Source organism: Dermacentor albipictus, chromosome 6 (assembly GCF_038994185.2).
Source record: "Dermacentor albipictus isolate Rhodes 1998 colony chromosome 6, USDA_Dalb.pri_finalv2, whole genome shotgun sequence".
Taxonomy (NCBI): Eukaryota; Metazoa; Arthropoda; class Arachnida; order Ixodida; family Ixodidae; genus Dermacentor; species Dermacentor albipictus.
In genome coordinates this window covers 139,335,887-139,351,840 of record NC_091826.1, presented here as the reverse complement: position 1 = coordinate 139,351,840, position 15,954 = coordinate 139,335,887, and the positions used below count along the sequence as shown (strand labels likewise).

Genomic DNA, 15,954 nt, shown 5'->3' with positions numbered 1-15,954 from the left:
GAAATAAATACAAACAAAACCAAAGCTGTGCTCTTTAGGCCCAAAAATAAGCCAGTGAATTCAAATATTAACATTATGTACGGGGAAAAAACGATAGAAATGGTTACTAGTATGAGAACTCTCGGCGTAACGTTTTCGAGTAATATGCTCTGAGACGAGCACATTTGCCAAGGTTGACGACTGGGCGTGTTGGTATAGCATATTGGAGGTTGGAATGCGCAACAGTTTGACGATACACACAGAAGAGACACACACCACAGAGCGCTACTTGCAACTATCGTTTTATTCCCTTGTGGCTTCTGAGTGACTGAGTGACTTCTGAGTGACCTATTCCTAGCCAACATTGACGGATCCCTAGCCGCACGCCTCATGAATTCACGGGTTGCTCGTGTGTTCAGGTTTGTTGATGATTACTTAGTTTTAGTGGACAACGTTGATAACAAGAATCAGTCGCTGTTGACAAACCTTGAAAGTATTTTCAGAGAGGGGCTAGAGCCATTGGTGATCACAAGTGAAGAGCCAGATGGTGGAGCAATTAGGTTTCTTGACTTAAAACTAAGTCTGAGCTCCAGTCATTGTTGTTGGCAATATGAACCGCGTGCAAATAAGCCTCTTTTGCCCTTCGAATCTGGGCATTCCAAAATCGTAAAACGAGGCATAGTTAAGTCATGCTACAGAAGCGCGTTGCAAAAGTCGTGCCATCATAGCATTGCTGACAGCTTTCGGGAGCAAACGCGCAGGCTCACGGAGGCAGGTTATCCTTCACAACTATTAGTATCTGTGGCACAATGTTTGTTCAAGGAAATCGGAACCAGGACTCCGTTATCTGGGAAGGAGCCTTGCGGTCCAAGCACACGACAAAAAATAGTGGTGATGCCGTACATTCATTCGATCGCGCACCGAGTTAAGAAAATTGGTAAAAGATGCGAGGTAAAAGTGGTGTTTTCCGCACCGGAGAAATTGCTGAGCATGTGTGCAAAGGTTAACCCAGGTGCCACACAGAAACGAGGTTGTGAAACACAACACAGAAAGAAGTTCGTCGACTGCGCTGAGGGAGTAGTATATTCCATTCCACTTCAGTGTGGCAGAAAGTACATCGGTCAGACTGGACGATGTTTAAACGAAAGATTAAAGGAACATGATTATAACGTTTCAAGAACAGTCACCGGACACCTTGGGATACATTGTAGAGATTGCGGATGTCGGCCATTATTCAAGAATTGTAAGATTGTGAGCAAAGATGGCAGCCAAATAACGCGGGAGATAATCGAAGCTGCTGAGATTGCGCGTTTGGGTAGTATGTGCGTGAGCACGCCCTCAGTTTCCCTTAGTGCAAAGGAATTAGATTTCCTCAAGCGCTAATCGGGAATTTTCGTATCCGGCGTTTTTTGTGATGAGTGCAGCGAAAACGATCGCATGACAAAGCCGGCTTGGCATTGGTAGATGGCAATATTTGTCAAAACTATTTTAGTTTTTTTTGTTTGTTTGTTTGTTTGTTTTGTCGCTACCACCCTCCCCCCTGAGTATCTTCCTGTATTTATTCCACTGACAAGGGAATAAAACGATAGTTGCAAGTAGCGCTCTGTGGTGTGTGTCTCTTCTGTGTGTATCGTCAAACTGTTGCGCATTCCAACCTCCAACGAGCACATTGACGCAGTCACAATCCAGTTATCTAGGGTCATTGGCATGACGTGGAAATGTAAATCACTATTGCCGTTTAAAGTTAAACTTCTCATTTATAACTCGCTTTTTTATTCGTACCTCTATTATTGCTTATTGGTATGGGGTACAACTACCTTTGTTAATTTGCATAAACTACTTGTCTTGCAAAAGAAGTTTGTTCGGCTACTCTTTAATGTCCCCTACAACTCCCATACTATAAACTTATTTCAGGAAGCCAACATAATTTCTGTGTTAAAGTTATACCAGTACAAGTTAACAACTGCATTTAGGCGGGAAGTAAAACTGAACTGCTCCTTTCTACGAGAACTTTCTAACCTCGAACTTAATGACAAATATTATGTTACCCGTCATAAAGAGATATGGCGGGTGTTCACACCCAGAACAAATTATCTAAGGGAGAAGCTGTCACACACAATGCCAATGCTTCTAAATAAATATAATAATCTAGGCGTTGATATCACCCAAATAACGGCCCAACAACTGAGAGACTTGTATATGCATGATTTTTAAATTACTGGTTGAGTGTACATCCTCTCGGCTAGTATGTATATAAAGTGTGTATATATGCTTCTGTATATGTGTGTGTGTGTAGGTATGCATACGAGTGTGTATGCATATACGGGTATATGAATGCATGTATTTGTATATATATGTGTGTATATAATGTTCAGCGGCGCATTCTTGTCTCATTTGTATTCACCACGAGAACCACACAAGCCACCCTAAGTATTTTTGGTTTAGTCACCAGTGGCTCTGTACGGATATGGGTGTGCATGTGTAAATGCGAGTATGTGGGTTCGTGAGAGTATATACGAGTATGTGTATATATATGTATGTATACATATGTGTATGTGTATATATGTATGTATGATGCATATGTGCTTGCATGTATGCTGTTGCCGAATATTCTGTAGAGGGGGCTGCGGGCCTCGTCAAGCTGCCTACTGGAGCAGCTTTTACTTGCAGCCTCCTCCATCAAGTAGATGGAAATAAAGCTATTCTATTCTAATGTGCTCATGCAGTCGTGCTGCCTGGCTAGCGCAACACAATAAAGAAGCGGAAAACAATATAAGCGGCAAACGGTATTTCGAACTTTAGTGAAATGCCTTTAAACCACATGTTTCCCTGCAGATGAACTTCGTCGCTTACGCGTCTAACTATGATCGAGTGTAAAAACACACCGACGTGACAAAGGAAAGGATGAGAACAAGAAATTTCCAGCCGAAGCGACGATCCATTGCTACCATTGCTCCCACTGATGAGGCTTTGTGGGGAATGATTAGAACCGTATCGCCGGCATGTTTTCGCCGGTATCTGAGCCCCCCCTGCAACAATACTTATTCGACATTTCTTGAAGCTTTGGCCACCCCACACATGCGAAAGGTGCTGCCTATTTTGCTCTGAAAACATGAATAAGACAGAGAAGCACTATCAATGACAAAACAAACTACAGCGTGAAGCTGGCTCCTCTCCCTTGTGTTCTGCGCAAGGCTGACACCAGTGGCACGTCCATCAGCACACACTACGCATATAGACGTAAATATCAGTGTAAGAGCAGGAACATTTGAGACTTGCGAAATATTCTTGTGTGCACATTTTCTAAGCCTTGAACTATGTGTATAACAATGCATCAAATTTTTAATTCTTAAAGGTTTATTTCTTTTTTTTTTAATTGTTGTTATTCATCAATAAACGGCACATATATACCTACGCAAAATTTTTTTTTTCTCACTTTACGGTCACCCTAGAAAAATTACGGCAAATCTTTTTTTCGAAATAGGTCCTTTTGAAGAATTTAAACCTGCAATAAAGAAATTGAACCTGGGTGGTCGCGTATGGTGAAAGAAAATCGACCCTGAAAGGGTTAATGATGGCCCTTTTCAGGAAGAAGCGCACTGCAGGACCAGCTGATGAGAAAATTGTGCAATGAGGAAAGGCAGTAATTGCAATACCATGCTTCGACATCAATCAAAAAGGCACATCTCATGGGTGCTTTCCAGAAAATGTACCCACCGTCTGTGAGCCCGTGACAGAATGACAGCTGCAGAAGTTTACAAAATTGACAATGGCGCACTGCTTATCATCTTTGCCCTAATAACTGCTCGTAGCGATCGCCAAAGCAAAGATCATTTACCATTTTTTTAAATATGCTCTTCACCTACTAAGTGATGCTAGTTGCTTTTTAACAATAAAGATCATAAGTAAAAGATGCTTAACGTTTCTTTTTATTTTTTACACGTAACAATGTTATAATCGCGCAACAGACATTGCTGTGATACAGTTGTCTTCTTGAAGTTATGGGATCTGGTAAGACATGCGACTGCTTTGTACGAAGCCATCGAGATCACATGCGAAAACATCACACCCATATTCCCATGTTTCTGAGGCAGACTAACACAAAGAATTGATCGTTTGCAAACAGATGCATCTACCAAAAACAGGAATTGCACTCAGCACCCAAGCAATGTTATGAGTGTGCTTCGCATAGGAAAGAAATAAACTAACAGTATCCTTTTAGTTTAGCACGTTTCTAAGCAGGGTGGCTTCTTTTGCATTGAACAGGCATATACATTAATGTGGGTGTTGCAGAAGATCTTGCTGCTAATGTGTGAAACCTATTTGGCCTTTGTAACTGTATTTTATGTCCACATTTTATTTGAAGCTCTAAAATAACAGGCACAGCAGACGCTGGTCTTTCTTGGCGTTCCTTCCACAAAAAACAAATATGTCGGACAGTTTCTGCAATATGGCACTGTAGTAGCATTGCCATTTTCCAACCACTCCACTCACTACTGAGTAACATACAGTGCCAATGCCACAGGCAATGAATGAGAGAGTGAGGCGCGCGACGCAACTGAGCACCATAAGCAAACAAAGAGGCAACACACGGCGGTGCGGCGACGCGACTGCAAAAAGAAACTTTGTAACACGTGGGGGCCCCGCTCTCAACAGGCACAGATGCGCCGGACCCTTGCAACCACTTGCCTCATTTGGGAGAAGGGTTCCCAAAAACTCACCTTGGTGGAGAGGGGTGCTGTTGCTCATTGTTCCATTATTGGGCACTTGGCTGGCATCGTGCAGGCACTGCCGGTAGGCCGCCTGCACAGAAGAGCATTGGGGAGTGCCTCTGGCGATTTTCCAGGTTGTTGATAGACACGGCAATTTACATAGGCCGTTGCCTTTTCTTAATTCTCAGAATGCAAACAAACAATGCTTCCCTATCCCACTCCATGTTTGTCTTTTCCTCTGAGGTTGAAGTAATCCCCACCCAATATAGACAAATCTGCCTTGCCCGATTCTCCAGATGTCCTTCCTTATGGAGTACCAACATACACCAAACCCTCGGCGCAAGAGCAGAATGACAGACATCGTTTAAACACCGTGCTTCATCTCTTAGGCACAAAAAAAATTACAATGGGGCTTATCGCAACCCAAAGTGGGCAATAAGAGGCACCACAACTGGAATTAATTTCCATCAACCAGGGTTCTTTAGCAGTTCCTCAATCTAATGCATACAATATTTGAAGTAGTAACTTAGCGCAAATAAAACCATGGAAACAAGAAAGACAGACAAGGCAATCCGCTACTTCATCAGCAGAATACCAATGGCACAGCAGGGAGTAGAAGAGAATCAAGTCCTTCTATTTTCTTTCTAAACCTTCAGCATTTCATGGCTGTTTAGGAAGGTTACCCAAATAAGCCTTCCTCAGTCTTCTTGTGCGACATTTATTCTGCATCATGCCAAAAAAAAGCAGAGCCTGAAGAAGGCATTCACCTGCCTATGGGTCGATTCCCGACAAATCAACAAGCGTTTTTTTCGAACACCACAGACATAGTTGAAAAATTTTCCACATATTCATTGAAGTTAAAAACTCATTCTCCCCATTTATTTTTCTTCCTAAAAATTTTCAAGCATTATGGCGAAAATTTATTGTTCTTGGCCAGCTGAGTCAGAAAGACCCCATCAACATTTTTTTTTTTCAGAGGCACATTGTATGATCCAGTCATTCAAATGGCATGTGTGGCAAGACAATGAAGTGATGTGACCGCCAAAATAACCAATATTTTAAATATCTGAACACACTGAGTGCTTTTGGCATCGGCAAAAGATGGTGAAATAGCGAAGTTTGAATTTTTTTCTTGGAATGCCAGAAAACCCAGAAGCCACAAATTAAATATGGAATGGTAGCCCAGTTAACATAGTGTGGCCAAAGAATATTTGAATCTTTGAAGGTTCTTCCGATCACCTGAAAAATAACTCTAAAGTTATAACTTTTTGCAGAAAGCTTCATGTTCACAAGAACACAGCTTTGGTGGTCAGCTTAAACATATATGTGATATATCATTAGATAGCTCTACCTGTCTACTATTCCTGTGAGAAGTTACAAATATGTATTTTTTGTAACTGTAAATATGTAATATGTAAATAGTAATATGTAATATGTACATGTAAATAGTATATGGGACATTTTCGGTAGAGGCACTCTGCTAGTTGAGGAGGGCATTTCAGATCACAAATTAATTTTCTACTCATGGATTAAAGACACTGATAGGCAAAAAAATGCTTCTGTGATAAAAGTTATCAAGGATTTTGCTCGGGCGGATGATGTGGCCATAATAGACTATTTGGATACTCATCTATGCGGTCCTATAAGTAATATAGAGGCAGCATGGAAGCGCCTTCATAATGTTATTCACCACTGTATCGAAAACTTTGTGCCACTAAAAGTGCTCCGTCAGCATGATTTAAATCCATGAATCACCAGAAAAATAATTCCGAGTAAAGAAAATTAAAACGATGGAGGAAGAAACGTAAAACAGAATCCAAGCAGTTCAGACACCTTAAAGACCATTTATTATGGAAAGTTAGGCAAGCTAGGAATATTTTTTTCAACAACAGCCTTGCAGAGTTCATTGAAAACGATCCTTCTAAGTTCTGGCACTACTTAGGGAAGACAAAAGTCGAAGTGTCCAAATTGAATGTCGATGGTGTCATTCAGACAGATCCTTCTAGCATAGCGGAGACCTTTAACGGGTACTTCCAAAGTGTATTTTCTGAGTATATGAGCCACGAACCACCGCATCGGACCTCCCACAGGGCATTCGGGTAACGCGTGAAAGGGTTTTGGCGTTGATTTTAAATGTTGATGCGCGTAAAGGTACTGGGCCGGACAGTGTCCCGAACCCATTTTTGAGGCGATATGCCGAACAAATTTCTTGGTACCTAACAGAGCTCTAACTTTTCACTAGAAATGGCCGAAATACCTGATGATTGGTGTCTGGCACGAGTAGTTCCCATACACAAAAAGGGCAGCCGTCTTCTGCCTTCTAACTACCGCCCTGTCTCAATGACCAGTCAATGCTGTAAGATGTTAGAGCATGTGATTGCTAAGCACATACAAGGCTTCCACTCCGAACAAAAAGTTTTATCGGTTCATCAGCACGAGTTCCGAAAGGGTATGTCTACAGTTACACAGATGGTATGGGCATTGCATAATTTGTTCAGTGTTCTTGACATGACTGGCCAAGTAGATGTATTGTTTATGGACTTTTGCAAGGCATTTGACAAGGTACCGCATAATAAATTATTGTTTAGGTTGGAGAGCATTGGACTTCCACTCTTTGTTGTTAGGTGGATTTCCGCGTACCTTAATCATAGGCAACAGTTTGTACAAGTGCAGGATTTTTCTTCCAGTGTGCTGCCAGTTACCTCGGGGGTTCCACAGGGGAGTGTGTTAGGGCCATAGTTGTTCTTAATTTATATAAATGATTTAATGAAGGTAATACCAAAGGATGTCTCAATCAGATTATTTGCTGATGATTGTGTGGTTTTTAAAACAATCTCGAATGCAAATGACCACGCATCTTTACAAGCAACTGTTCTGGCAATTCACGACCGGTGTGAGAACTGGGGCATGGAATTGAATAGGGAAAAAACTGTTCTTCTACATGTAACAAGAAAAAAATGTCTGAGTACCTTCACTTACGACATTAATGGCAGCACTATAAAGGAGGTTGGTAAATATAAGTACCTAGGGGTAACTCTTACCAGTAATTTTTCATGGGGTGTACACATTTCAGACATCTGTGCGTCAGCTTTTCAAAAGCTATGTTTCCTTAAGAGGAAACTTAGAAATGCTCCTGTAAGTGTTCGGCTTCTAGCTTATAACGCATGTGTTAGGTCGAAGTTAGAGTACGCGTCTGTGCTGTGGGACCCATATGTTAAATAAGATATAATAAAACTTGAGGGCGTTCAAAGAAAGGCTGTACGGTTTATATTCGGAAAATATAGAAGGACGGATTCACCATCGTCTCTGATGAAACGTAATAACATTACAACATTGGAGATACATAGAAAAATAAACCGACTTTTGTTACTTCACAATTTTATGTCCGGAAAAATCGCCCTATCTGAATCAAGTTATGTTCAACCTGCTGCTACTAGGAAAACAAGGCACACAGCAGAACATTCACTGAGACCTATTTTTGCGAAAACTAATTTCTACAAATACAGTTTTTTCCCTAGAACAGTTAAAGAGCGGAATGAGTTGCCGCCGTGTTATCAAGGCTGAAGACTTTTCGGCAGAACTTGAACGTTTCTTTTGTAAGCAATAGATACTTGCAATTGTATAAATGTAGGTATTTGCCGCTGGTTTAGTTCTGTTCTGTCTGTTTTGGTTCTTTTTGTTTTGTTGAAAATTGCTTCTTCATTGTGTTAGCGCTGTTGCTTTTGCCCCTTTTGCTGTTTGCAAATTTATTGCTGTTATTTATTGTTTGTCATTCCGAAAATGCCCCTCCTGCTAGGGCCAAAGAATTGGCCTGCAGTATTGTTAAATAAATAAATAAATAAATAAATTTCTTAAACATGAAAAATAACACATCCGCCACCAAGGTCTTATGGAACTTCTTATGATATGAACTTCGTATGATATGACTAATAAAAATCCGGTCCCTCGGTTATCCCCCTTTCATCTCGTTCATTACATAACGAGGGTCTCAAATTCGGCAACATTGATACCTTCAGGTAGCATGTGTGGGTTTATTGACCGGTTGCCATGGTAGACCAGATGCTCAATTGGTAAAGCATCGCACGCGAAATGCGAAGGTTGTGGGATCGTTCACATACTGAGGCAAGTTGTGTTTTCATACACTTTCATTTCCAATAATTCACTGTTTCTTTATTTCATTTATTAAGCACAAGTAATTCATTCATTCATTCATTTCTTTATACTGTCAGCCCTATTAGGGCTATTATGGGTGTGGAGAATAAAGAGAACAAAAAGAAACATGGAATACGACCAAGTTGCAAGCTTTGACTCACAAAGGTTGTCTTCAAATGGAAAAGACGCAGGAAATAAAACATACATGGGAAAATAATAAAGAAACCACTCACAATTTGGCACCACGTCGTCATATACACAAAAATAAATGCATACATACTGGGCGATTCACTACGTGTTATTAAAAACAATTTTGCTTTTAAGATTTTCCAAAAAGGCAGTTATTTCCCCTATGTTGTCCTTAGTGTCAGTGTTTGTTGGCTTCTTATAATATGACTAATAAAAATCGGGCCCCTCGGTTATCCCCCTTTCTTCTCGTTCATTACCTAACGACGGTCTCAAATTCGGCAACATTGATGCCTTCAGGTAGCATTTATCGGTTGATTTCACCCATAAAGATCACGCTCTCATGACACCTGTGGCAGAAAGGGTGTTCCACATCTGCCACCAAGGTCTGAGTGGTGGCGCTGGCTAACACTCCCAGGGTTTTTCTACGAAACAAATACCCAAGAAAGTGGGGTGGGAAACGGCGCTGCGGTAGCTCAATTGGTAGAGCATCGCGCGCGAAATGTGAAGGTTGTGGGATCGTTCCCCACCTGTGGCAAGTTGTTTTTTCACCCACTTTCATTTCTATTAATTTATCGTTTCTTTATTTCATATGCACAAGTAATTTCCCCTATGTTGTCCTTGGTGTCAGTGTTTGTTGGCTTCTTATGATATGGATCATACAATGTGTCTTCGGAAAAAAAAAAAAATGTTGACGGATGCCTTCTGGTTCAGCTGGGCAAGGAATAAATTTTCACCAAAATGCTAGAAAATTTCTGGGATGAAAAACGGGGCGAATGAGTTTCAAACTTCCACAAACACAGAAATTTTTTCAGGTATATCTGTGACGATCGCAAAAAGACGCTGATTGATTTGGCATGAAATGTTTTTGTAATCACTCACTTAGCCACCTATGCTTCTGTTCACCACTGTGCTGCAGTGAGTCAATGCAGCTCCCAAGTGACCCCAACTGTGCTGAAACAGCCTGTCGGGACACTTGACAACACAGGCGTCTCCTCACAACATCAAAATCCAATTGCAACTTAGTTGCCTGCACCAGGCACACAAAGCCGAGGTGTTCTTGGTGACATCACCACTGTCGAGAGAGCTATTAAGCATCATAACTGCAAAAGAATGTGTCTGAAGGCATGATCGTGGAGCATACCCCCCCAAAAAAAACTTCTTTTATTGCTCTGCCTAACAGGTTTTTGAGCCGAACCTATAGAAATTTTTTTTTTGAATTTTCTGTTCAGAATAAACATGTTTTCATTGTCACCATTATACTTCACAGATAACAACATTGATATAGCCCTCAAACTTGCAAGGCAGAGAAAGTGCAAATGGCAACTGGGTACGTTTGGTTGTCTTTGGAGACAATTTCAATCGCCCTGAGTCACTTGCGTCTTGATAGGAAATAAGCATCTTTCACATAACAACATTGATTTTCGATTGAAATGCAACTTGAACAAGGTAAAACAGTGGTTATGGGGAACAGAAAAACATTCCAATTACTAGCAGTATGCTGTGATTGGTTCACGGCACACGACAGCAGTGTGCTGTCGTGTGGTTCTTTCTCTGTCGTGTTCTTTTTTGCGCAGTTTTTCTTTGTTCCCATAATGTCATACCAACTAGCCCCTCACCGTACGCTTCTAGCAGTATGCACAGTGACACATTCCTCGGCACCCACATTATGTTGAGAATTGCCATCTTGGATGTCGGTAAACATCATCGTTATCATAACTGTCCCCCACGACCACTGCCATGCCACTGTTTTTTTTTTTTTCTGTACCACAGTCTCATTGCCAATGTGTTGTCGTCATGCCATTTATTGCTTTGGTAAAGCCTTTCATGTGTGCCCGAGCCAAAGAATGTTTGCTAGCCTTATCACTGCTGCTCAAAGTAAAACAAAATGTTGGAAAATGTGAGTGTGTATGTAAGCACGGCTTTTGCACCCTGTGGTGGGCCAACACTGTTGCACTACAGCTTATGGCACAAAAAGGCAGGCATGCAAAGACAGACTAAAAGTACTTTTTACTCGCACCTGCCTTCCACAAACAGCAACTTCAACTTATTACAGCTCAGACCACATAATGCTTACAGTGCTGGACCGGATAAAATTGTGTCATTCCCAACTCCCATTTATCTTCCCAAATAACTCAACGTACACTCTTACAGTGCAACTGATAATGATGATGTGTGGTGTCCAACAGCGCAAAGACAACCTATAGCCAAGAGTGGCATGACATATTGTAATGAATTGTATGTGTATTATGTACAAAATGATAAAATGAATTTGAAATGATGGTAGATGTAACGTGGCTGCAAAGAGGCATGAAGATGGGTTGCTGTAAACAGCATAAAATATATAAGCATCAAAATAATGGCAATGCCTCATGATGTGAGCTATGAGCATAAAAGTTTCGACACAAACATGTAATAAAATGTACACAAGCACTACTGCCTCCACAGCACTCTTAAAGTTAAGAGCTGAGAGGCATTTGCTGTAAAACTTATTTCACTGCAGCTACAGCCTTGACGTCAAGGCTGTACTACACATGACCTGGGCAAATTATTTCTAAAATGTTAACTTCATCTAAAAAGTTAAAAACAGTTTTCAAGTCATAACGCTGTTCGTTACTAAAAAAAATATACTGGGTGAAGTGGAATGTGCTAACGATACACAGAATGAAATGCAGAATAAAAGAATGAGGACATGGAGAAGTGTAAGGCTGCCACCACACCTTCGACAGGAGAGAGGATCTTTTCCAGTCAGTGGGTAAGAGTGAGTGCCGAAGGTACCACCTATATTTAATCGACAGAGGACCACTTCTTTGTATTGTGCTGTTTTCGCCGATATCCAGTACCCTAATTTAACTTTGATCAAATGCAGTTTATTGATAGCTGGGTATCCCACTGTTTCTGCCAGTGCTTCTTCAACTTATGCCGGATGTATGGTTTGAAGTCTGCTGCTGGAACAGATGTTTGTTTTGGTGTTGCTAAAAGCTACTGAATTAATGTTCTCATCAGCAGCTTCATTGCCTTTAATGACACTGAGGCCAGCTACCCAGCAAAGGATCATGACGTTTAATGCGATAGTGTTAAGGGCCCTGTGTCGCACAGAAAATCCAGTGTTGGCGTCAGGCATCTTGCATCCAGCATCAGACATCGCCTCAGCAAAAAAAATTTCAAACTGAATTTCAAAACACGCATACCCACCCAGTCTTCAACCACCAACACTGCTCACACTTTGTCATTCATTCTTTATTGCGCATACCTTGTCTTTCATTTTTTACAAAGTTATTCCTCAGAATCTTGAGAACAGCAGCCCATAAACAAATGTAATGAGGAAAAAAAACACCGAAAGCACATATGGTTTATGTTAGCTCTTCTCAGACTGAAATATTACAAGTACAAAACAATAACAGGAAATTGACCCACACAAGAGGCCGCATTTCTACCAGAAAGCTTGCCTTCGTGCATAGTGTTCGCCGCCACCATTTTTCGGTAAACGTTATGGTTACATAAGCTGCAGTTGCTGGTAAGCATGAAAAGCAGTAAGGGACCTTTAAATGCTATCGCATTCCACTTTCAGCATCCTCCAAATTTTTTATCCATATAAGCAAAGTATATAGCAAAGCATATGCTTTGTTAAAGACTGTTTAGTAAGTAGAGCGGCTGCCCCGGAAAGGCAGTGGTATCGGGTTCGAGTCCCGGACCAGGACGAATTTTTCTTCAATTGTGAGGCTTTTATTTCGAGAACCCAGGTTTCCTTTGTAGCAATCGCTACAATGTCACTACAGTTAAACCTGGATGTAACGAACCTATATGTAACAAATTCCTGGATTTAACGAAGTTTTTGAATTACCCAACGCTGCCCCCATTGAAGCCCATGTATTTTCGACCTTGATGTAACGAACGCGTTGCGGCGGTTAGCCTTGATGTAACGAACTCCCAAAGCTGATCAGTCATTACGTTTTGCACTTTTAAGGAAAATTCGGCCGAAGAAATGCTCTAGATTATTGAATATTAATATTGTAAGGAGCCCGCAGCTACGCGAACGCCAGGGATTGCCGCGACCGAGCAAAGTTAGCGATGATGATGATGATGATGATGATGGCGGCAACTAGGGCCGCTCCGTGCCTAACGTAGCAGTCTTTTCAAGCTTTGCTTGTCTAGCGTGACGCCAGGTGGCATTGGTATCGGCAGCTGATTTCTCTTTCAGATTTATTTTGTTTCGTATGGATTTGAGGACAAGCATTCTTATTTAGTGATTTTTATTTGTTTCAACGGCTTAGACACACTTATGTGTAAGAATTCACTTGAAAAGCAACGCTGATAGCCGGTTCTTTCATTGCCAGGGCGCGGGAAGGGAGAGGGACGATGACGAACGACACTCCATGACGAACGACATGCGTCACTTTTTTTTCTTTCTCTATGGATGCGTTGCATTCGCCATTTTGAGTGTTGTCCTGCGTTTTGCACGTGTGCGTGTGTCAACTGTGCCCTGGTACTGGTTTGTCCGACTTGTTTTGGAGGTGCTAGGCCTGCCTGTCGGCGTGTAGTCGTGCGTCTCCGCTTCTAACTACGTCGTCGGTTGGTCGTGATGAGTTCTGCTGCCAGAAAACAAAAAGTTCTGTCTTTAGAAGACAAACTCACAATTTTAAATGCTGTCTCCGCGGGCGAGAAGAAGAAGGACGTTGCCGCCCGTTTCAGCATTCCAGCGAGCACATTATCAACGATTTTGAGTGCGGAACACAGCATCAGAAACGCAGTGGAGTCGGGAACAAGCTCGAAGAAAAAAAGACTGAAGCTGTCCACATACACTGATGTGGACAAGGCAGTGTTCACGTGGTTTTTGGACACGAGAGCCAGAAATGTACCCATAAGTGGTGCGATCTTGCAACAGAAGGCAAAGGATTTTGCGTGTATCTTGGGCCATGATGATTTCAAGGCAAGCAATGGGTGGCTGCAGGGATTTAAGAGCCGGCATGGTGTCGTCGGAAGAGTAATCAGCGGCGAATCTGCCTCCGCAGACAGCGATGCTGCTGCTTCGTGGGTGGCTGACGAGCTGCCTGGAATCCTGAGTCGCTTCGAGGCGGCTGATGTCTACAATGCCGACGAGACGGCTCTGTTTTATCAGATGCTTCCGGGCCGCACGCTAGCGTTAAAAGGCGATGACTGCCGCGGTGGAAAGCAGAGCAAGCTCCGCATAACGATTCTGCTGTGTGCCAACCTCGACGGCACAGACAAGCGAGTCCCGCTAGTTGTCGGCAAAAGTGCCCGTCCCAGGTGTTTTAAGGGGACGAAGCATATGCCCGTGAAGTATGTGGCGAATTCCAAAGCTTGGATGACTCGGCCAATATTTTATGAGTGGTTGAAGGAATTTAACCAGGACGTCAAGCGGCAAGGCCGTCAAGTTTGCCTACTGCTGGACAATTGCTCAGCGCACCACGTCGAGGGCCTGCAGCTGTCGAACATCGAACTGCATTACTTCCCGGCCAACTGCACGTCTCTAATACAGCCCCTGGACAAAGGGGTCATTAACAGTTTTAAATGCTGTTACCGGCGGCGACTAATCCAGAAGATACTTCTCGACATCCGTCTGGAACGGGAGATGAAGATCGACATTTATCAAGCAGTCGAGATGCTTGCTGCCTCCTGGCAAGAGGTCAGGGCAGAAGTTATCGCGAATTGCTTTTTAAAGGCCGGAATAGCCAAAAACGCACGGGCTGGTGCCGACGAGGAGGAGGAGGAAGACCTTTCTACTCCGTCCGATGTGGCCGAAGCGTGGAACGAGCTATGCACTAACGGTGGTGTACCCGACGACGTCGGACTGACTGACTTTTTGTTTGCCGACAACGCCGCCGTGGCTACAGAAGAAATGTCTGATGCAGCAGTAGCTGAAAGCGTGCAAAATCCCGATGGCGGTGATAATGGTGCCTGTGAGGCAGATCCGTGTGACGTGCCTTCTGCAAAGGAGGTGATGAACGCAATGGACGTTATGCGCCGTTTCGTCGGCTCGCTCGACGATGAAGGAGCTCTACACGATTTAGCTTCTTTGGAGCGGCGTGTTGTGCCGTCACTTGTGCCGAAGAAGCAAACGGAAATTACCCAGTTTTTTGGTGTAAAATAAATGCTTGAAGGGTGAGTTCACCTTCGCGGATATATTGAGCTATTTGGTTTCGTTTCTGCATCATTCGTACGATCCTTCACGCGAAACCTGCATGTAACGAAAACCTGTATGTAACGAAAAATTGCGAGCTTTTGTCAACTTCGTTATATCCAGGTTTAACTGTATTTCCCTTAATTACTTCTCTCTGCCTTGCGGGTTTCCACAGCACTATTATGTCAAACTCTTGCCTTTGCTTCAAGTTGTTGACAAATTCGCCTTCGCCCTGACATCTGCTAGCCGCCTGGTTAGCTCAGATGGTAGAGCCGCTGCCCCGGAAAGGCAGTGGTCCCGGGTTCGAGTCCCAGACCATGATGAATTTTTGTTCAGCTGCGAGGCTTTTCTTTCGAGGAACCCGTATGGGTTTCTTTTGTAGCAATTGCTACAATTCAGTGGATGTCTCAATTTCCCTTAGTGATTTTATGTTTGTGTAAACTCACAAGGGCCGACTACAGTCGAACCCACTTATAACAATATTCAAGTGCCACGAAAGTTTCATTGTTATAACCGATAATAGTTATAAACAGGTTGCATGAAAAAAAAATCAAAATGGGGGATGGAATAGCTGTTTCAAGAAAACTATAATGGCAGGGAGGCCAGTTCTCCCCACCACCTTCCTCCATCTGGCTTCTGATTGTGTTGACTCGTTTAACTGTTTAACTTTGCTTCCAGCACGCTCTGATCGTGTGTTGCTCATATGCCGCGGCTGTCAGAGTTCAAGAATGGCACTGCTATAACAACTGCAAGGAGCTTTCACAGGTGGCAAGTGGCATAAGA

The 15,954-nt window shown here is 42.6% G+C and overlaps 1 protein-coding gene across 8 annotated transcripts in view; it reads right to left on the bottom strand.

Moving 5' to 3' along the window:
- The window catches only part of LOC135896110 (G-protein coupled receptor-associated protein LMBRD2B), a 390,673-nt gene that overhangs the window by 261,596 nt on the left and 113,123 nt on the right, over positions 1–15,954 (bottom strand). For all 8 annotated transcript variants that reach the window (XM_065424449.2, XM_065424452.1, XM_065424451.1 and 5 more), the window contains one exon: positions 4,701–4,782. In XM_065424449.2, coding sequence (XP_065280521.1) covers positions 4,701–4,782 — 82 coding nt within the window. The remainder of the gene's footprint in view (positions 1–4,700; positions 4,783–15,954) is intronic.